This window comes from Phyllopteryx taeniolatus, chromosome 8 (assembly GCF_024500385.1).
Source record: "Phyllopteryx taeniolatus isolate TA_2022b chromosome 8, UOR_Ptae_1.2, whole genome shotgun sequence".
Lineage (NCBI taxonomy): Eukaryota > Metazoa > Chordata > Actinopteri > Syngnathiformes > Syngnathidae > Phyllopteryx > Phyllopteryx taeniolatus.
The window spans coordinates 6,265,585-6,289,764 of NC_084509.1; the positions used below are offsets into that span (position 1 = coordinate 6,265,585).

The window sequence follows — 24,180 nt, forward strand, 5'->3', positions numbered from 1 at the left end:
TAACAGTCGTTGATTTTCAAACACCCAGGAGCTCTCTAAATTAACTGCCTTGTGTAGCTTGAAAGCTTTAACAGGATTACTAAAAAAAATTAGGGCTTCTCACATAATCTATTGTTATGTCTCGACAATTATACACAAGGGAAAAACACATCGCTTGGATGAATGCTACCACTAAGCATAAATCATACAAATTATTGATATTATCTTGATTACCAGAAAACAATATCAAAAACAGAGCCCTCGGCACAAATTGTATGCCAACTGGCCTCTCATAAATACTTCTCCTAAAATACAGGCATCCCTTTTTTACGTGATGGAAACACTGTATTTACAATACTTTTACACGTTTCCACAAGGTAGGTTTCGGTTCTGTATGCTGCAACCTTATTTTTGTTTGAAGTATGTAGCTGATGGCAGAGCAACATAGCAGAGCTTCAAAATAGTGTGACATAGCAGCAAGATAGAGTGCTACTCACCATTGAATTCAGCAAAAAAAAAGAAGAAACACAGTATCGATTTTCAATCTTCTCTACGTCATAACCAAAAACATTTTGTCCATCCACCCATCCAATTTCTACCACTTATCCGAGGTCGGGTGGTCGCGGGGGAAGTAGCTATAGCAGGGACACCCAGACTTCCCCCTCCCCAGCCACATCCTCCAGCTCTTCCGAGGGGATCGTGAGGCGTTCCCAGGCCAGCCAAGAGAAGTAGTCTCTCCAGCGTGTCCTGGGTCGTCCCCGGGGTCTCCTCCTGGTGGGACGTGCCCGGAACACCTCACCAGGGAGGCGTCCGGGTTTAGTAATCCTAAACAGATGCCCGAGCGACCTCATCTGGCTCCTCTCGATGTGGAGGAGCAGCAGCTCTACTCTGAGATCCTCCCGGATGACCGAGCTTCTCACCCTATCTCTAAGGGAGAGCCCGGACACCCTGCGGAGGAAACTCATTTTGGCCGCTTGTTTCCGGGATCATGTTATTTCGGTCACGACCCACAGCTCATGACCATAGGTGAGGGTAGGAACGTAGATCGACCGGTAAATCGAGAGCTTCGCCTTTCGGCTTAGCTAATTCTTTACCACAATGGACCGATACAAAGTCTGCATCACTGCAGACGCTGCACCGATCCGTCTGTCGATCTCCCGTTCCATTCTTCCCTCACTCGTGACCCCAACAAGACCCCAAGATACTTGAACTCCTCCACTTGGGGCAGGATCTCATCCCCGACCCGGAGAGGGCACGCCACCCTTTTCCAACTGAGGACCATGGTCTCAGATTTGGAGGTGCTGATTCTCATCTCAGCCGCTTCACACTCGGCTGTGAACCGCTCCAGTGAGAATTGGAGATCACGGTTTGATGAAGCGAACAGAACCACATCATCTGCAAAGAGCAGAGATGGAATTCCGAGGCCACCAAACCGGACCCCCTCTACGCCTCGGCTGCGCCTAGAAATTCTGTTCATAAAAGTTATGAACAGAATCGGTGACAAAAGGGCAGCCTTGGCGGAGTCCAACCCTCACCGGAAACGAGCCCGCTAATGCAGACCAAGCTCTGACACCAGTCGTACAGGGACCGAACGGCGTTCGGTACCCCATACTCCCGAAGCACCCCCCACAGGACTCCCTGAAACATTTTGTGACATTTCCTCCCATTCTTCAACATTCACACAAGTTGCACACTAACCTGGGGGTTTGTTCTTTTGACAAACTAAGCAGAGGTGGGTAGAATAGCCCAAATTTTTACTCAAGTAGTAGTACTGTTACTTTAGAAGAATTTGTAAAAAGTAACCCTTCACATAATTACTTAAGAGTAAATAATTACTCAATGAAAAAAAAACTACTCAAATACTGAGTAACTTCTGATTTATTGAACATGAACGTCAATTATAAAAAATGTAGAATAGGAATGTGCAATTTTAGATATTATCCATCTATATCACTTTAACTGGAACAAGAATAAAATAAATTAAAATCTAGCCACAATAAATGGTCTTAAATTACCTCTTTGTTTACACTCGTTAAAAAGCACAATAGAGGCAAGGCAACAAACAAGGCAGAGACGGCATGACATAGCTGTTCTTTTCCGTAGTGTGTAAGCTAAACACAGATTGAATATGGGGCCAGGGGTTTTCTGCCTCTTCTGACTGCTAGTTGCACACCACTGTTTCTGCCATGCTTCACATAAATGAGTCACTATGAAAACAGTGGAAGGATCTCAGATGCCTTAATGGCAACGTTCCTAGCTCCTCGATGCGCAGGATTGATCATCAAAGAGGTTCCACAAAATAGTTAAAATAGAGGATCCACTGATATTTCCTTTGCATAAGTCTTTTAGCTCCTCGACAGTGACATATAAAAATAGCTGCACCACCAGCTGGATCGTAAATAGAGCAAGACTTAAAATTAAATGGTTCAACTTTTGTTTTTTTCATTCCTTAATTATTCTGGTTTAAATATGCACATGTTCCCGAGTCTGTTTTATTTTAGGTAGTTTTTAATACTGAAATTATTTAATTACATTGGCTCATGGTTACTATGCAGTAAAAGTCTCTAATATGTAGGATGTCATTGTGTCAAATGTATTTGGCCGCATCAATAAAAAAGTTTAATGGGTTTACAATGTTGTTATAGTCCACGTAAAACATAAGCAACATAACACTGAATTCATATTTACAAGTCACTCAAAATATGTGCTTCTAGTGAGAGATGTAGAGGGCGGGTGGTGAGCGGCCGGTGAGTTGTATATGGACTCTATGCACGGAGCACTTCCACATTTGATGTAAGGAGGTGTGCTAAAGGCAGGTCACCAGGCTAATGCATAGTGACAACATGGTAAGGTAAACGTGTTAAAACTCAAAACAAGTTTATGCACTATCCCTTCATCTTTAAAAAGTACACACTTTTGATGAAAGTTTGACCTTGAAAAGTACCAACACTGAACTATTGAATATCTATATTACACAACCCCACGCTATCACACATTTAAAGAATTAGGTTATTTTTCCGTCAGATGGCGTCGGTAGCTTGAAACATACGGACAGCGAAAACTGCTACGCCTCCTAAACCTTTCCACTTGAAATGCTTAATGTGTTGCCTTATGGTACACTGTGAAGGGTAAAAGTGTTGATCATATTTAACTTTAATTTGAATCCACTTGAAACATAAAAGTATATATACAGTGTAGTATATAAATATGTTGTATATATCGCAAAAATGAAGACACGGAGACGACTGATTTGTGAGACACGAAAATGACGTGACAGCGTCTTGAATTGCAGTCTCCATTAAATGATAACATCGAGGAACCAATGACCTATTTCTCCAACATTTGTCCCTCCTCGCTCCTTTATTGTTCTTCACAGTCTATTAGACATATAGTGTACGTACAGTATGACTGGTATACATAGACGTGTGATAGACGCTCATTGTGAGTTAATTTTAGGTTGTTGCTTCTGCAACACGTGATTCTGATCCCAAACTTGGCGGTGACAACGTCGCTGCGACGAAATCAAAAGGCACAAGTGCAATGCAGCACAATGATACGAAATAAGAATCGCGATCCTTCCTGGTAAATACACGCAAGTATAAGTAAAGAGTTCATTGTATTTAATCTCCTCTGACAAGTAACATTTTTCCAAAACGTTACTCAAGTAAAAGTAACGGCGTAAATGTAGCATGTTACTACCCGCCTCTGAAAATAAGCTATGGGAACTTGGTTGAGAAGAAACCAATTTTTTATTAATAAAACATAGGCTACAACAAATAAAATATGAATCAGCACGGTCTTACAAATGAGCAGCACTCCCACTGGTCTGCTTTGACTGCACTGTTTAGGCAGGTCCGTCGATCAAAATGAGACGGCACGGAAACAAGGGGTGAATTTGTTCCGCTTAGAACTGCAGCGCGTCATTGATAGGGATGAAAATAAGTAGTCCAGCTCGAGCCTTTGTACTAATAAACACTTCTCTCAATAGATTCCTGTTATGCCTGGCAGTTGAGTAAACAAACATCTACGGCTAACCTTTAGGGAAATATGGTACACACATGCAATTGTGGTCATTTGTAGAGCATGTAACCTTTTAAACCTTATAATTCAAAGCACTGTGGTGGGTTGGTTTGCTGTCTCATAGTTGCCGACAGTATTGACATAATGACAAATTGAAAAAAATTATTTGCCTGCAAGTTTGGTATTTCACAAAATCAAAACAACATTGTTAATGTATTAATGCCCATGTTCTTTTCAACTAATAGGGGGTTCAGTAGACAAAGCTTTTAAATGCACATATGCTTTGTATTTACTCGTTTTTGCATTGTTTGGTTGTAATGTGGCGGCACAGTGGAAAAACTGGTTAACACATCTGCCTGACAGTTCTGAGGACCCGGGTTCAAATCCGGCCTCGCCTGTGTGGAGTTTGTATATTCTCCCGGCGCCTGCGTGGGTTTTCTCCAGGTACTGCAGTTTCCTCCCACATCCCAAAAACATGCATGGTAAATTAATTGAAGACTCTAAATTGCCCGTAGGTGAGAATGTGAGTGCGAATAGTTGTTTGTTTATATGTACCCCGTGATTGGCTGGTGACTACTCCAGATTCAGCTGGCATAGGCTCCAGCACGCCGGCGACCCTACGATAAGCGGTACGGAAAATGGATGGATGGATGGTTTTAATGTTAAGAACTAAAAAAGGGCAACTTTTGTCTGAGTTATAATGGAAACATTTTCTCATGTCCTGTAGGTGTTGAGCTTCAGTTGAGAATGGCAGGAGATTCCAGAATCCTCATGGACCGCAACATGGAGATAGGTGTCACGCCTGCACAGGTAAAACTAATGAGCAAAACCTGTTCATCACCCCCAGTGACTCTACTGACTACGAGGGGCAAAGATTGGCTGGCACTGCTTTTGACAGCTTCATCAATCGCTCAGTCAAGCCTGTTGGGCTTTCTATTTTGTCTTTCATTTAAAGCTGTGTAAAATATAAAAACAAGGGAATATCTTCATCAATAGAATCCAAAAGGGGGGATTAGGCACGGTTGGCTAAAAGGGAGTCCACAGACTTTGAGTGAATGCATTGTCATCAAAGAACTAATTGGAGTGCGGGTCAATAAAGCATCGTCTTTCAATTATTCGTCCAAACGTTCCTAAACCTAAGATCACCTCGAATTGATAGCTGAAAGCTCAATACCCACCGGGCTAAGTGAATGTATGTGTATGAAGAGGTGCAGTGAATAGCACCTGACATCTCAATGAAACATGCCAGTTTTTAATAAAACATCTTGCTGATTTTATTATAAAAGACAACCAAAGCATCTTCAAGGTGGTTATTTAGATACTTTACAAAATTAGTCATCGGAACTGCAAGGCTGAAGACTAATACGTGCAATACACTAAACAAGTAACTTTAACTGCTTTAACAAGTAACTGCTCTCTGTCCCAAACAAACGGTGTTTTCGTGTTTTTTGTCTTATACATCCGAGTGTTTTAGTCCGTTTTAGTCATTGTTCCAAGAAGCAGATAGAGTCATAACCTTCTGCTCCACATGGGCAGAACTAATTTTACCGCATTAAAGTCTACTCTCACTGAGGAGCTACGGAACTGCTGTCTGCACCATGGACGGGTTGAGGAGGAAGCAGAAACATGGCAAGCGCTGAGGCATCCGAGCTAGGCTAGTGGCTAAACCACACAAGCCGGCTATTCCTCCATCGTTTTAGCCAACGTACACTCTCTGGACAACAAGCTGGATCACATTTGACTGCTTCGATCTACTCGTAAGACGGTGGGAGAGTGCTGTGTTTTTGTGTTTGTGGAAACATGGCTTAATAGCAGCGTTCCAGACAGCGCCATTCAGCTCGACCGGCTAGCATGCTACCGAGTGGACAGAACTCTCGCGGGAGGCAAGACTCGCAGTGGCGGACTGTGTGTTTACATCAATGACGCCTGGTGCCGGGACGCTATTTTGGTCAGTCAACACTGCTCACAGCTACTGGAGTTTATGGCTCTGAAGTGCCGGCCATTTTATTTACCGAGGGAATTCACTGCCATGCTGTTTGTAGCAGTCTATATTCCTCCGAACTCCAGCCATAAAAGGTGTGAGGCTGTAAGGTGTGAGGCTTTAACAATGCTGACCCCAAGGCTGTGTTTCCTAAACTCTACTCAAACGTTGACTTCCAAACACAGGAAAATAACACTCTGGACAATGTTTTCTCCCCAATGAGAGGGGCCTACAAGGCCGTTCCCCTCCCCCACCTCAGACCATCTCACTGTTATGCTAATGCCAGCTTACAGACGACTGGTTAAAGTCTCCCAACCAGTTAGGAAACAGGTACGAGTGTGGCCCGAAGGGTACCTTGAGGAACTTCAAGACTGTTTCGCCACCACAGACTGGACCATGTTCAAACAGGCTGCCACGTACAACTCCATCACAGACCTTGAGGAGTACACAGAGACTGTTACTGCCTACATCAGCAAGTACATGGATGATGTCACCATCACTAAGTCCATCACCGTCCGTGCTAATCAGAAGCCATGGCTGTCGGGGGAGGTCTACAGACTACTGAAGGTCCGCAACGCGGCTTTTAGATCTGGGGATGAGGAGGGCCTCAGGACAGCCAGGGCCAATTTGTCCTGTGGCATCAGGGAGGCCAAGAGGGAGTACTCCAGGAAGCTTCACTGACAGCAGTGACACCAGGAGTCTGTGGCGTGGTATTCAGACCATTACGGACTATAAACCCTCACCAAAGACCTGCGACAGCTCCACCTCCCTGCTAAATGAGCTAAATGACTTTGCTCACTTTGAGGCACACAACAACCCCTGCACACAAGACGCCACCCACCCCCTCCTGGTGACACTGACCCGGGACAGCGTGAAAAGATCTCTCTACAGGATCAATACACGAAAAGCCCCAGGCCCAGATAACATACCTGGTTGTGTTCTGAGGGACTGTGCAACTAAACTCACAGATGTCTTCACGGACATCTTTAACACCTCCCTGAGTCAGGGTGTGGTCCCCACGTGCTTCAAAGCCACCACCATCATCCCGGTCCTGAAGAAGTCGTCTCCCTCCTGCCTCAACTACTGTCCGGTAGCACTCACCCCCATCCTGATGAAGTGCTTCGAGCGGCTAGTCATGCACCACATCAAGTCCTCCCTCCCCCATCTTTGTACCCCTTCCAGTTTGCATATCGGTCCAACCCGTCAACCAATGACGCCGTCTCGACCACCCTCCACTCTGTCCTCACACACCTGGACTCTAAGGACTCATATGTCAGACTGCCATTCATAGACTTCAGCTCAGCATTCAATACCATCCTCCCTCAACTACTGATCTACAAATTGGACCAGCTGGGGCTCAACACTTCAATGTCCAACTGGCTGCTGGACTTTCTGACAGGAAGACTGCAGGCACTACGGGTCGGCAGCAACACATCAGCACCATCACTCTGAACACGGGGGCACCTCAAGGATATGTGTTGAGCGCCCTCCACCCTGCTGACCTATGACTGCACACTGACATACAGCTCCAACCTCTTCATCAAGTTTGCAGACGACACAACTGTGGTGAGTCTCATCAGTAACGAGGATGAGACAGACTACAGGAGTGAGGTGAGCCACCTGGCCGGGTGGCGCACGGTCAAAACTCTCCCTCAATGTGGAAAAAACCAAGGAGATTGTTGTGGACATCAGGAGAGCACACTCCCAGCATTCTCCCCTGAACATCAGTGGTGTTGCGGTGGAGAGAGTTTGCAGCACCAAGTTTCTGGGAGTGCATATCATTGAGAACCTCTCCTGGACAAGCAACACCTCGTCACTGGCCAAGAAAGCTCACCAGCATCTCTACTTCCTGCGCAAGCTGAGAGGAGCCAGAGCCCCGACCCCCATCATATGTTCGTTCTACAGAGGGACCATAGAGAGTATCCTGACCAACTGCATCACTTTGTGGTGCGTAGCCTGCACCCCATCCTGCCGCAAGACTCTCCATCGCATAGTGAGGGCAGCTGAGAAGATCATCGGAACCTCTCTTCCCTCCCTGCAGGATATTTACAGCACCCGCCTGACCCGCAAAGCCCTCCGCATAGCGGGGGATGCCACACATCCATCACACAGGCTTTTCAGTCTGCTGCCATCAGGGAGGAGACTGCAGAGTCTGCGGGCCAGGACTAGCCGACAAAGGCTGTCAGGAATCTGCACTCTCTCCCCGCTCTGCTCCTCTACCTCTTCTGTCCTCTGCCCACCTGAACTCTGAGACCCCACATACAGTACATGAACATGCGCGCACACACACACAGACACACACGCACAAACACCAGAATCAGGGTCGCACCAGCCACTTTAGCAGCATTGGAGTTTTGTCATCGAATTTATGTCTTATTTGCCTTGGTTCTCTGAACTTGACTATGTTCCACACGTCACCTGATCTTTGATATTTTCACATTAAATGAATACTTTTTATACTGTATATACCATAGTTTTTAGCTTTTTATATTGACGTTATTATTTGTAGCACCGCGGGCCCTTGAGCACTGTAATTTCAATCTTCTGTATGTGTCACGCATATTGAAGAATTGACAATGAAAGCACCTTGGCCTTGACTAAAAATGAATCACTTAATCGATTGATAATTTTAAGAATATTATCATTATAGTGATGGAATAATTTCTAAACCCATGTTTTCAAGCCTGTGTTGTATTGAGAACCTGCTAATTAATTCACGGTATTTGCAGGTTGAAGGAAGCTGAACCTAAGACTTTTTAAGACCTTTTTAAAGGCCTCTTCCATCTCTCTCCTCTCATTTACTAAATATGACCATTCTATTGTAATTTGCAAATACTGTATATACATATATATATATATAATATACATTGTATGTATATATTCAATTGAATACATTACGCGGACATGATATTTAATGTTTAAAATGATAAACATTGTTTGCAAATATTCACTCATTTTGAATTTTTTGCCTGGAGCGCATTGGTGTTACATCTGCTTCTTTTGATCTCTGTTATTCTAAAATGCAAAACACACAATTACAAATTAAATACTTGCAATACAGAGATTTCCAAAGAAAATATAGTAAGTTATGTGTCATGGCATTTTAAGGGCAGGTGTATTATTTTTAAGGAGAATTTTGGCCTTGATTTATTTATTTTTTTAAACAATGCTCCCAGGAGATGTTCCATAGCGATGACAGTATGCTGTTTGTTCGACAACAAACTTGTTGATACTGAATCAATAGTCTCTACTGGTTGAAACCAACAAGTGCACTAAATTTTCGTCCCAACAATTCATTGAGTATTACTACAACCTGCTCCTTTGCATATAAAATGCAGTTCACAAAGGACATTTTTGGAGGCATTAGTAAAGAGAACATATCAGCCGAATTGAATCATTTTAAAAATCAAATGCAATCATCATGAGTAGCAATGAGTACACCATACTCCAATCCAGACAGTCAATATTTGTAGCACTGAGAAAAATAAAATCACATAAAAAATGTTTCCCCATTACATGATTGTACCCTGAGAGAAAATGTTAAGATCGGTTGTGGTTTACTGAAGAGTAGGGAAAAACTCTTATAATCCACATTCTCTGACATTTCCTCTTTATCTGTCCTCTCCATATAGGTGAAGAAGCTTCCTAAACACTTACGGGAGGCACAGATCTCGACAGAGCGAACACACTTGATATACGACCCCGCCAAGAAGCCACGTCAGCGATACGTGCAAAAAGACGGCAAATGTAATGTTCATCATGGAAACGTGCAAGAGACCTACCGTTACCTCAGTGACTTGTTCACAACACTAGTCGACCTCCGCTGGCGTCTTAGTCTCTTTATTTTTACGCTAGTTTATGTCGTCAACTGGCTTTTCTTTGGCTTTCTGTGGTGGCTGATTGCGCTCATCCGTGGGGATCTGTTGCATGCAGATGAAGAGGGCTGGACCCCCTGCGTGGAGAACCTCAACAGTTTTGTCTCGGCCTTCCTCTTCTCCATTGAAACGGAGACCACCATTGGGTACGGGTATCGTGTTATTACGGAAAAATGCCCGGAAGGTATCATACTGCTTTTGGTGCAGGCCATACTCGGTTCCATTGTGAATGCCATGATGGTCGGGTGCATGTTTGTCAAGATCTCACAGCCAAAGAACCGCGCCGAGACACTCATGTTCTCGCAAAATGCTGTCATATCGGTGCGAGACAACAAGATGTGCCTGATGTTTCGGGTGGGGGACCTGAGGAATTCTCACATTGTGGAAGCCTCGATCCGAGCAAAGCTTATCCGCTCGCAGCAGACCAAGGAGGGGGAGTTCATCCCGCTCAACCAAACTGACATAAACATCGGCTTTGACACGGGAGACGATCGCCTGTTCCTGGTGTCGCCGCTTATCATCTCACATGAGATCAATGAAAAGAGTCCCTTCTGGGAGATGTCCATGGCACAAATGGAGAAGGAAGAATTCGAGATCGTGGTCATCCTTGAGGGCATGGTGGAGGCCACAGGTATGAAATCGAGTATATTGACAGTTTGCAGAAAACAGGCTTGGGGTCAGGTTACTTTAAAACAGCAGGGTTGTGATAAATCACTCGACAGATATTCACAAAATAAATTTTAAGAAATAATATTGTAATGGACGCAGAGAGAAGACAGTTAGTACGGTAAGTGGGATGTAGACTAAATGCAATTCATTATTTGAGTATTTCTCAAAGCTGACCCAGTTGTACACATCTGCTGGTTTTTAGTTACCCTACAACTCTACTTATAAAAATATGTCACTTAAGGATAACAACTGCCCATATTGCCTCACACATGTAGTTGCTGCTACCCAAGGTTGTCGTTGATGTGTTTATTTCAAAATGAGTGACGTTTAGCTACCCACACTGCTTGTCTTTGTTTTGGGTAAATGCCAAGCCCTTCAAAACTGCTTCAGGCTGGTTACATTTAAAAGACAGGTGGAACAAGGTATTTCTGTAAAGTTCCAAAAACCCTCCTATTTCCCTACACAAGAATTTATGACATCTTACTGAAAAGCATTCAAAGTTGTGTCTTTTATAAAGATAGGCTTGTCACAAATCTTAAAGTGCGCTCTGATTGAAATGACAAATAAATTTAATTTTACAACTACTGACCTCTACTACTGAAATATAGTGGTATATATTTATAATTTACTCCTATAAGTTTAAAAAAAGATTTTTTTAAGACAATAATTTGATACACTATCACCGCCATGTTTTAGCGTGTGCAAAGCATTCTGGGAATGATGACGTAGATAGCTGTTGGAAAATTGTTACGCTGCTGCTCTCTGTGGAGCTAAGCTAGCCACTTGCGAACAACTTATCGTCAGCGAAAAGAGTTAAAAATGCTGTGCCGCTTTTGGATGCAATTTCCAATCAGGACAGAATACAAAAAAGGAGGTAAGCATTCATAGCTTTCCCAAAGAGAGAAAGTTGAGGAAACGGTGGGAGGATGCGATCGGAAGGGGGAGGATGCGGTTGGAAGAGTTGAGCTGCTGAAAGATCCGCGGCTGTGTTCTCGTCACTTCAGCACAGATTCTTTCTTTTTATTCTTTCCTCACAAGGAGCCTAAACGGCCGCGTGTGACAAGCGAAAGCCGAGCAGAAAGACAGGAGGCGCTGGCCACGTACCTTGATCAGCCCACTTTAGCCGTAGCTACAAATACACCACTGTATATGACCAACTCGAGTTTCTTCACACCCATCATCTTCATCCTCATTTCTTGTGTCTTCCTCACTTCCTTCACTCCTTTCCCTGATGACACTCTGGCTCAAACTGAAATGGCTGAACAGCGTTCATCGCTGCCAGGGGCTGCTACTGTAGCTACTGCTAAAAACTCCGGGCGTCAGGAACATCCCCATTTGACGTCACTACCCAGAATGCATTGCGACAAAAAACAATGGCAGCCTATGTTGAAATTACGATTTGTAAAAATATATAAATCTGGAAATGATTATCAAAAGTTGAATCTTATTGTTATGTTACTCAAGTCGAAAGAGATCATATATACCAAACATGTCATTGCAATTGGAGTTCACTTTAATGATGTGATTAAAATGGCCCATAGCTAGCTGTTTATTGTCTGCTCTAATGAGCTTTCTGTCTGTTTTGACTGAAGTAGGTATTGTGATTTCCTTAAGCTCTTTCTTGGCCAGTGTTGAATGTGTAATAATAATGCATTTATTTTGAACACATTGCTATAAAATAACATATGAAACATGGTACTAATGTATGCTCTTGGGCACATTTAAATGCATCTTTAAATGAGATACATTGACTGATTGGGAGGATTTACACTCCTGGACAAAAATGTACAAAGCACAACGCTCCCTGAAGCGATCAGGCATGGCTTTGCATGCATCTGAACATTTCTGCTCTATTTCACTTTGGATTTTTATATTTATTTTCTCTCCCAAAGCACCAGTAGTCATCATGCTCCCTGATCACACTGCTGGATACTTGACTCAGCCATTAAATCATTCCTCGCTTCACCAGGACAAACCGCCGTAGCGTTCAGGGATTACATCGTCGCTGTCTTTCACCGCCAGCCAACGGGCCAATCTGGCCATTGCCTACACCACCCCCCACCCACACCCACACACTGTCCCCCTGAGACTCTTAAAACTAGTCGCAAGCCTACGCCTGAGAAATTCAAATTAGCTTAGTTTAATAATTTGATATCACATGGTGGTAGCGTTAGTGCCAGTACAGTTAGGTTGAGCTCAACTTGCACACTGTCAAATACCATTTACATTGGCAGAGAGCCATCCCAGAGCTATGCCACTGCGTCACCAATACACTGTATCATTCCATTGTCCCTGTATGCCTCTTCACAAAGCAGTGACGGGTGTTTGCTGCCTCTTTGCTGTAAAATGGCAGGTGAACATTTGCGCCAGGGACATGAGGTCACCCTCTCAAGCTGCTGCTGCAATACTGGCTCAGCAAAGAGTTGGTGTTGTCTGGCAACAGTTTTGCAAGTACAAAGCTCCAACTAAAGATAAATGAAAGCCTTCTTCAAATACACATATCCCTTTTTCTATCAAGAAAAAAAAACTAACTACAGTTTTTATAGACATTATCTTTCTTTTTCATTTTCCAGAATTACACTAATCTAAAAGAACCACCCATAAGAGACCATGTTATTTTAAAGTTGGTTCTATACTGTAAATGTTCAAATTAATAATGTGCACTGTCACTAAATATTTGAAGAGATTAATCTCCCAGTCAAACGTTTCATTCTTGCAAGAAAATACATGAATGAGAAAAAGTCAACAATGTGCTCTCAGAAAGAAGAGACAGTCAAATCCCCGAGATGCAAGTTCTTAAATTTTTTATTAATGCCTCTAAACTTGAGTGATACCTTTTTTTTCCCCCAACCATCATTATTTTGTCAACCAATATGTGTGCAGATTGCATCTAATGAAATACACTGCATATGGAATGTCTACAGGGCAACCAGATAATAGCTGACCACAGATAGCAGAACAATCCACTCATAACCTTTTTGTGTCTGTGTTTGTTATAGATATCTATTCTGGTTATTATTTTTGACAACTTCACATTCAGCTGAGCAAACATCTATAGTTTCTGTGTCAGAGTTCCTGTCATGTGCGTCCATGTTGCCGACAACAAACCTTGTTTTCATTATGGGTCCATGACAGTTTTGTCATCTTCTATCTCTTATAATATTTATATATGAAATATGGAGTGTTTTAGCAACACAATCTAGTCTTTATGTAATAATAGATCTTATAAACAGTACGAGCTACTCATGCTTTTTCTGATGTATTCATATTTTAGCCAATAAAGGAATAGTTGGACATCTGCATAAGCCAAAAATGTTATGTACAAGCACAACATACACTGATGAATAGATTATTTCTATGCTGTAACAATACCTTTTGGCCCAGAAATGTAAACTGTTGCAGAGCCTGTTTATTTTCCTTTTAAATAATGTCCCATCGTGGAACGGTGCACGATTGGACCAGGGATTAAAATCCCGGCCCCACCTGTGAGGGGTTTGCATGTTCTCCCCGTGCCTGCGTGGGTTTTCTCGAGGTACTCCAGTTTCCTCCCACATCCCAGAAACATGCATAGTAGGTTGATTGACGACTCTAAATTGCCCGTAGGTGTGAATGTGAGTGTGAATGGTTGTTCGTTAATATGTGCCCTGCGATTGGCTGGCGACCAGTTGAGGGTGTTCCCCGCCTCTCCCCAAAGATAGCTGGGATAGGCTCCAGCACGCCTGCGATCCTAATGAGGATAAGCGGTACAGAAAATGGATGGATGGATGATGCCCCATCATTAGCCTCACAGTTCTGAGGTCCCGGGTTCAAATCCGTCCTCGCCTGTGTGGAGTTTTCATGTACGACACATGTCTGCGTGGGTTTTCTCCGGGTACTCCGGTTTCCTCCCACATTCCAAAAACATGGGTGGGTAAATTGAAGACTCTAAATTGTCCGTAGGTGTGAATGTGAGTGAGAATGTTTGTTTGTCTATGTGTACAATTGGCTGGCGACCACTTAAGGATGTACCCCGCCTCTCACACGGAGTCAGGTGAGATAGGCTCCAGCACGCCCGCGACCCTACTGATGATAAGCGGTACGGAAAATGGATGGATGATGCCCCATTTGTAAGGAATACATTTTTGGAATGAGGAGCACAACTGACTATGTGCAATGTTTTTCCCATGTACAATGTTCCAAATCTTCACCACCAGTGCCAAAGAGTTTATTCTGCTCTTGCTATTGAGTCATGTTTAGAGATTCCACTTCACCCAACATGGAATCTGAAATGGGGAGAACGCTAGGCTGCTTGCTGCACCGGTAGAATAACACTTTTTGGTGGAGGCACTATGATGGAAACTCTCACCCTGAACTTCAGTTACCATGATGGCAGTGCTTGCCCCCACAGATGTGGCATTTATCAAAGACTTCCTGTAGAATTTGCAGTAGGGCTGTCACTATCAAATCTTTTTAGAATTAATTATCTTATAGATATTTCGTCAATTACTCGAGTAATCACTGCCCCTCCCCCCCAAAGAATTGTTTACTTTTTATTTATTTTTTTTATTTTTTTTTACTACTAACATGAACTTTATTCTAATTTAGAGGGCTACACTTCTATCCTTAAACTGCATATGCTGGTGTGAGTGTATGGTAAAAACGCTGTACAGAATTTCAGACAACAAAATCAGCCTTTGCTAAACAGTTAGCACTCGCGATTAGCATTAGCGCGCTATCGATTACCATTTTAGGTAGTGGGAAAAACGCTAACTACCATTAAGCTAACTCATAAATTATGTTACGTGTACATTACACTTCTAATCGTATTTTAGAAATCACTTACAGACGCTCCTCTGTCGTTTTTCACAGGCCCAACAATACGTCCTTCTGCAACAAATGTCCGTGAGGTAAACATCGACAATGGTCCAATGGTTCCGGGTGGCGCAAATTGGTTCCGGACAGCACAAATATGCTTTTATTAATATTTTTTATAACCTTGAGTCAGAAATGATTAAGTAGAACGGTTTTTGTAGTCGACTTAGCTGAGTTTGACGATTTTTTTTACAGCCCTAATTTGCAAGAAGAAGAAATATTTACCTGTAACAGTCCAGACCATAACTCATTCCATTTACTGATAATGCTCATATGACCAAAACAACCAGGTTGATGACTGTTGTTTGAGGGGTGAATTGCCCTCCAGTGAATATTTGACACAGTTAACATGGGTACAACACACAAACTCTGTTGTGCAGCTTATCTCACAAATGCATGTTTCTTAATTTTTTTTTATTTACAAGTGAAATATATTAAACACAAATTTCTGAACATTTTATTCACAGTATTAAATTTGTCCAATATGGGTCGTCTGATGCAAATACTGTTTTTTTCATCTTGCTCATAAGACAAAAAAAGGCTAATGTGACGGTTGAAACTGGACAGTAATGATATTCAGTACTTTTATGCAAGCAAAGTATACGGAAGACATACTCTTTGCTAAAGTCCTCTTGGATTGTCCATCCATCCATTTTCTGAGCCGCTTCTCCTCACTAGGGTCGCGGGCGTGCTGGAGCCTATCCCAGCTGTCATCGGGCAGGAGGTGGGGTACAGCCAGCCAATCGCAGGGCACATAGAAACAAACAACCATTCGCACTCACAGTCATGCCTACGGGCAATTTAGAGTCTCCAATTAATGCATGTTTTTGGGATGTGGGAGGAAACCGGAGTGCCCGGAGAAAACCCACGCAGGCACGGGGAGAACATGCAAACTCCACACAGGCGGGGCCGGGGATTGAACCCGCGTCCTCACAACTGTGAGGCTGACGCTCTAACCAGTGAATCACCTTATTTTTGATTTGACAAAAACCGACAGAAACAAGGACAAATAATTCCACAGAGTAATAAAGCTTAGTCAGCTCAAGACCTGAGCATATATGAGAAGCCTTGAGGGGAAACATAAGGGGAAACTACAAAGGAGCAAAGAACAAAACAAACACGTGTGTATGACCTTGTCAAGACGGGCTGTACTGTTTCCACACTGTAGAAACACTTGACATGAAAACATGTTAAGTACCCCATTTTAGCAGAATTATCATGGGGATGTGACATATGCGCATTGTTGGTAATTAGCGTTGACCTCCACACACACAGTCAAAAAAATACTCAAGATTGCTTCATCCCATTAGGTGAGAGTGCATATTAACCAAGAAGCGACCCACCTAAATGGAGCACAGGCTTAATTATTGTATTAAGTGCTCTTTTATGTTTCTACTTAAATGGGTTAAAAGGTCTGCCTTAACAGGGTGCTTCTATACCAGAATCCTGGATGGAGGTCGATTACTGTAATGTGGTTCAATTATTATAGGTATTGATTTCACCTCGGTGACCTTACACAGTATTTAGTAGACAGAGAGGCAGTGGAACAGCCAAGGTCAAATGCAGTACATTACAGGATTTTGCCCGAACTACAATTTGGAAACAATTCATCGGAAACAATAAAAAGAGTGAATCCCTTCCAGGGTCAAACTGTCAGCATCATAAAACCTTTATTAAAGCTACAGCTCATGTTTTAACTGTTGATGACAAGTGGCCGATGTAATATCAAACATGCGTGTGCTTTGGAGGCAAGTCGCTTTACATAAAGCCTTAATGCAGCTCACTTAATGGTGTAAATTCCACTTTCTTGTTTTACTACTGATTTTTTTTAATCATATTTTATTGAGCAACCAGGACAGAGATGTGTGTATCGTTTTTTTTCTTCCTATGTTGGCAGTGCATTCTATTTCGGATTCTATGGTCATCTTGACATTTTTTTTATGTCATATGCACGATAAAGCAAAGAGAAAAACGCTTGGGGAAGATGTTTGCCCATTTTGTTCGAATTAGGGAAAAAATATGAGTTATGACTTTTGGTGTCCTTGGAATGAGAGATTCCACTGTTTTTGGAGTGATAGTTTGTATCGTAAAGTCTGGTATTTACCTTATAGTGTAGTGGTACGTCCATTTCACACAAAAAACTGTCCCTTGATCGGTCCATGTTTTTTGAAATTTAGTTGGGCATTTTTATTTTACATATCAAAGGACAGCAAAACATTTGGACCTGCAAAGTATGAACTGAGAAACTACATAAATACACATTACTCATCCAGTTAAGAAAAGCAAAACATTTTCTACGAAAAAGAAATAAAAGCAAACTTTTATAATCCTGTCACAGAAAAAGACAAATATTCGACAAGTTAAAAATAGAAACTAGGCCATCAATTTACAAAGGGAATTAAAAAAGAAAGGTCGATGAGCATTTCCTGTGCAGCAACATAAGACACCACATCAGTCTGAATCCACTGTACTTCTATTTTTGATCACATCGAATGCACGCTATGCATCACAGGAAGCAGCAGAGTGAGCAAATTGTGTGCAATGTTTTTGGTATAAAGGATGAATCCACTGAAATCCTTTCACCTTTCGAGGAATAGGAGAAGACAGCTTGACATGTAACTTACATATTCACTATCTCTTGCATTCTCTTTTTTCTTGTAAAAGACACACACAAAAAACGGAAGGAAAATTGTAGCTCACAAAAAAACGAGCCCAAAAACGTGGGTGTTCTTGCTTTTGCATAGAATATGCCTGACTAGCAGTTTGAGGGTGATACAGTCGGTTTAAAATTGTTATTAAAAGAAATGACAGGGTGACCGTAATTGTATTGGATAAGATTCTAATAGTAGTTTTTTTACCCAATAATTATTGCACAAGAAAACTGCTTTAGAACTGTGGCAGATAGCGAGCTGAAAAATGTATAGCTGCTTTTCACAATTGGTAATCTTGCCTACAGAAAACAGCCTGGTGATTTTAAATATTCAGTGCTTATAGCAATATAATTTCTACATCTGATTGTTTAACAGATTGGGATTTTCTTTATGCAGTTAGGGTCTCTATGAATAATTTACTGACGCCTCTCTCCCCTTTTCTCTTCATCTCTGTGTGTGTTTGTTTACCTGTCCACTTTGGATGTATGTGTGAATGTATACATCTGCCTGGAACTGGATTAGGGATGACGTGTCAAGCAAGGAGTTCCTATCTGGACACAGAGGTACTTTGGGGCTACCGCTTTACACCTGTTCTTTCCCTGGAGAAGGGCTTCTATGAGGTCGACTACAACAACTTCCACGACGTCTACGAGACCAACACCCCCGCTTGTAGCGCCAAGCAAATGGCAGCGAAGCTTCGGGACGGGCCGCTATTGCCTCAGTTGTCACTGCTGAGCCCGGAACCAAAAATACATACATTTGGCGTGTCTGGCTTGGATCCACTAAGCCAGGATGAGGACAAGGAGGAGAGAGAATCAGGATGTGACAAAGGAGAGACTAATGGCTCAGCAGCCGCTTTGGAGGAGACGCCCTTTGCTGATGGACTCCCTGACTGATTCGCCACGAGACAAAAACTTGACCGAGAGGACAGAAGAGTATTATAATTATTTTTGTCAATGCCCAGCTTATTTCATTGGCAAGGTATGGAGAAACAAAACACTGTCCTCCAGCCTCTGAAACATGCAATACTCCTCTACAGGACTACAGTGTCAATCTATAGTATAGATTGTTTTTTTTTAGACAAGTACTGACACACATACAGCGTCTATAGCTTCACTTCAAAGTTGGTGGTACCGATTGTCTTTTTATAATCCTATAATCATATACACTTACCGCTAATGCAGCTTACAGCGGGGTACACACAAAGACAACAAAGGAAGACAATATAGCAATTGTATTGTTCTTATTGTGTGTGGTGTACTTATAACACAGCACATCACACACTTAATCTGTCCTCTGACAATCAGAGTCTTGTCCTCCAAACCAGAAGTCTCGCTTGAGCAAACGTGACTTTACATAGTACCCGGACTGACCTGTGAAAGGCAGAAATCTACAGCAGAGCATCCAGACGGCCGTAAAAAAAAAAAAAAAAAAAAAAAAGCAGCAGCAGCGAGACGTCTAAGAATTTCTTGCCATGACTTCTCTGTTGACATTTCTCTTGTGGTAAGAGTTGGATAACACTCAACTCAATGAGTTGATCCTCCAATTCTGAAGTCCTCTCACTGTGAACTTTGTCTGTTGCCACTCATTTGTTTTCTTATGCTTTTATGGCAGCTCACTTCATGATTGCCTATCATTTCATCACGCTTGACAGTTCCAGAGCCTGTGGCTGGGATGTCCTAATCCTTCACACCGCAGATTATATTTTTTCATAAATAGTGAACATTTACTATTGTCTTTAATTGAGGATGATACAATTATTTTAACGCCCCTCAAACCACAGGATGAACTGTCAGGATAATCATCAGTCATCAGATAATTGGGTGTTTTCTGATTTAGGTTGCAAAAGGGAGAATCAGGCTCGGACTCAGGATTATCTTTATGTGTGTACCCTGCTTAAGTTGTCTAAGGATTGTATGAGAAACTTGTGCAGAAACCAGTAGTCCTGACAGATTGTGCTGGCCTTTATGGATACAGCTATGCTCTAATTTGAAAGTGTATTGATTCAGACACATGCTACTCCATAATGATGGAAGAAAATAGTTTCCCCCATCTCTGTCCTGCATCAGTAGGATGGCATATGTAAGGCTAATAGTTTGCTTATAGGAAAATACAATATAGGAAGCGATCCAAATGCAACCTGTACTCAACTAATATGCAGTTTTCTTTTCTGAAACCCATTCTTTGTGTATATCGTCATATTCGTGACTAATTGTCCCTCGCACACAGGGAGCTTAGCCCCAAAAGAAACCAGCTTGTACCTCATTCTATGCTCATTTTCAGGGTAATTAGGTGAAGCAGAAGCTGATAAAAGAAGACTGTGTGACTGATTGATTGGTAGTAAGATTCCAGTTTCTTTTCCCCACCAGGGCTCTCCCTACAATTGTTAAGTCTCATTTGTAAATACAGTACAAATGGACAGTGGTCAGCAAGAATTTGGAAATGTACAGAAACATGGCAATAAGTGAGAGAAGCCAAGCCAATTGATTTATGTGCGAAGACTAAGTGTTTTAGTCACGACCACATACTGTAAACCAAGACACACGTTACGACCAAAACTTTGAGGAGATCAAACCAAATCAACACCAAGGCCGAAACTGTTCAAAATCGAGACTGGTTTATATTACATGTTTGCAAAAATCTAAAAAAAAAAAAAAAAAAAAAGAAAGAAAGAAAAGAAAAGAAATAGGAGAATGGTGTAGTGGTTAATGAAGCTGATGTTCATGCAGCCAGTGTGAGATCGAAAATGGAATGTATGAATGGTATGCTCAATCGATGAAAATCAGCTGGGTTACACGACTTTAATCTGCTTCAATATCCAATCACAGTCATATGTATGTGTGTGTATATATATATATATATATATATATATATATATATCCATCCATCCATCCATTTTCTGAGCCGCTTCTCCTCAGTAGGGTCGCAGGCAAGGAGTTCCTATCTATGTATATATATATACATATATATATGTATATTTATATATATATATATATATATATATATATATATATATATATATATATACACATATATATATATATATACATGTATACATATATATATATGTATATATATATATATATATATATATATATATATACATATATATACATATATATATATATATAGAGAGAGTGAGAGAGAAAAATTTATATATTGACAGCTGAGGCGGGGTTTTCAGAGCATTCAGCAACACTCCCAGAAAATCTGAAGGCTGAAAGAATGTCTCCATTCTTGACCATTTTGAAGCCTGATTTCACATTATTTTTTCATTCATTCATTGTCCGACTTGTTAACTAGACTTTTTTCTCTGATGTATGAAGGCATTTTTTGTTCTGTTTGTTTCAACATTAACCTGAGTGGGCTAAATTACAATCAGTGACTCTTCATTGGTCTCTAGACCAGTCCTGAGACCAAGGCAGACTTTAATACTACAATACCATCTTGAAATAAACAATGATAATAATAACTAGTATTACACAGTATTGTGGAAAAGTCTTCATCCACCACTGGTTTTATGGACTGACGTTCTAACCTTTTTATGGCATTCATATTTAGCAAAAACCATCATTTGTAGGACTGATACAAAACACAAAAATACAAAACGTTTTTGTATTTGACCAACTTTGCTGAGGGGTGCATTGACTGAAGAATAAGCCATAAAGTTTCGGGATAATCTTGATAAAACTGAAGATACAGTAATTTATGGCATCAATTGAAGAATCCAGTCCAATAAAAGCACCACAAATCCTACTGGCATCGCCCACGTTTTCATTAGCCTCCCAGAACCAGGAAGTAGCTTGTTAACCGATGAACAGATGAATAAACTTCTTTTTTTCTTCTTCTTAACAGGTCTGTGCTTTGCTGAGTGACATTCAAATTATACAAAGTAATTATAGCATTGTTAAAACAACAAATCTAATGGTGGCCTAGATGTTTGTGCAATGAAGTTCCTGGCAATGATAAGCACTGTTCTCCTAGTGACAAGCCACATTTTTTTTAAATCAAATAATAATGTACAGTTATCACATACTTTTCAATCCTTAACCCTGCTATAATATTTAGCATTGCATAAGGAGGAAGATGATGGTATATTTGATCAGTGTTGATCAAACTACCCACCAGACGACTGCTGCTGGCTGATGCATGTTGGTTCTAGGTATAAGTGGCTCTTGATTTTATATAAAATGTATTTTTCAAAGGTTTTATGAAATGTTCACAGAGTCACATTAGGAAAAAGAAAGGCACCATGTGTGCTTATGTACAACCCCAATTCCAATGAAGTTGGGACGTTGTGTTAAACATAAATAAAAACAGAATACAACGATTTGCACATCATGTTCAACCTATATTTAATTGAATACACTACAAAGACAAGATAATTAATGTTCAAACTGATCAACTTTATTGTTTTTAGCAAATAATCATTAACTTGGAATTTTATTTTTATTGGCCTTGTAATATTTATTCATAAGGAATTCTACCTGCATAGACACGACTGCTGATAATGATAGGAAAAGGTTCTCTGTGTAATCTCCACCATCTGGGATATTTGCCTTCTTCATTATGAGAAGACCTCACCCTATTACTTGAAGTGTTCTTTGTCCTTCCCCATTTTCAGCCTCCACTTGTTTCCCAAACTGCCCTTTGTCTTCTATTTAATGGCCCCTGTGAGCGGTTTTGGAAGCAGACACGTGCTTCCGAGTGGCCCATGGCTGACAGTAGTTAATTGACTTGCATGAGGTGACCCCTACGTCCTCTAGTTCTAAATACATTTAGTACAGTGAAAGATACAGGGTATTTTCTAGGCATGCAAATTATAACATTTCTACAATACAAAGACATTTTAATATCCAACTGTCATTGACAAAATCATATCATTTAAAATGCTCAATTTTCTTGTATCACAGATGCATCAATATAATTATTTTCACTGCATCTACATATGTATCCCATTTGCTAAACGATAGGTTTGTTGTGAGAGAGCCATCTTCTTTCATTGTAGGAATGTCATCTGTTTTATGTGTTCTCATGGGAATAAACATAATTCAGCCAAAAGAACAGAACATGTTCTTGTGAATGTGTTCACGCATGAACGAGCAGGTCAGCATTATTTGTGCATGTGATTTATTTTATGTGCAGATAACTGCAAACTAAAGAACAGAAATGACCTTAGTTTTGAAGAGTGTGACATGGCACTCTGTAACAAATTGACAATGCTGCGGTTGCAATATATAGGTAAATGAAAACTGGTTTATCAGTGCATGACATGATGAAGATGTGTTTTAACGATCAGTGCAGCGCATCTTGTTGTGTGCCAAAGCTTGAGGCAAAACCCTCGTAAATGCTTTTGGGAACCCTTTTGAGATAAGAGCTAACATCCGTTGACAGCTCGCTAGCAGCTAACGCAAGAAGATAATGCAGCACTCTACATTTTCCCTCATGTTCCTTCTTATCAAACACAACAAACTGATGACTCAAAATGCACAACAGTCACACGATCCAAATCAAAGTCCTATCTTTACAAAGCGCTGGGCTAACAGCCTACAGTCACAGAAGCTCCACTTCACTCAATCACATGACTTCTGGTGATCATCTACAGATATCACGAGAAGCTGAACGCTGAGTCTGCTTACGTCATGGTGAATATTGGTCTCATCCTCTCATTGTCAGGTGTCAAAAATGCAAATGAAAAAGCAAAACACACACACAGTTTGTCATATGATGCTGGCTAATGGGATATGCCAATAACTCACATTATGACACTTCAGTCCAGAAATTATGGGACACAGCATTTTCCAAAGTGACATTTTTAGATAGGTTCTATTGTATTTCAATTGGTTTTTACTGACACAGAGAAAAGTGGATACACTTCAGCAGGTACATTTTCTGAAAACTATCATCTGATGGATTCTCAACGCTTAAATAGGGAATGTGAAATTCAGCACGATCCCTGAGTCAGCTTTGTGTGTGACTGCAAATACAGAAGACATTGACATAGTGATAAATGCAACCAAACAACTATTGCCTAGCGACAAGAAACACAGGAAACGCTATGCAAGGTTCAGATTTAACGAGCACATTACTGTATTAAGAACAGGAACATGATGTTACATTCAAGAGGGATGGTGTGGGGGATGTGTGGTCCAAA

At 41.3% G+C, this 24,180-nt stretch overlaps 1 protein-coding gene across 2 annotated transcripts in view; it reads left to right on the forward strand.

Moving 5' to 3' along the window:
* Nucleotides 1–24,180, forward strand: part of kcnj5 (potassium inwardly rectifying channel subfamily J member 5) — a 52,729-nt gene that overhangs the window by 13,318 nt on the left and 15,231 nt on the right. The window contains exons 2-4 of one of the 2 annotated variants that reach the window (XM_061782929.1): nucleotides 4,727–4,809; nucleotides 9,613–10,486; nucleotides 18,549–20,963. In XM_061782929.1, the coding sequence (XP_061638913.1) occupies nucleotides 4,747–4,809; nucleotides 9,613–10,486; nucleotides 18,549–18,922 (1,311 nt within the window). In that variant the 5' untranslated portion in view covers nucleotides 4,727–4,746 and the 3' untranslated portion in view covers nucleotides 18,923–20,963. Of the gene's footprint in view, nucleotides 1–4,726; nucleotides 4,810–9,612; nucleotides 10,487–18,548; nucleotides 20,964–24,180 lie in introns of those variants that run through there. The other variant, XM_061782930.1, reaches the window with a different exon arrangement.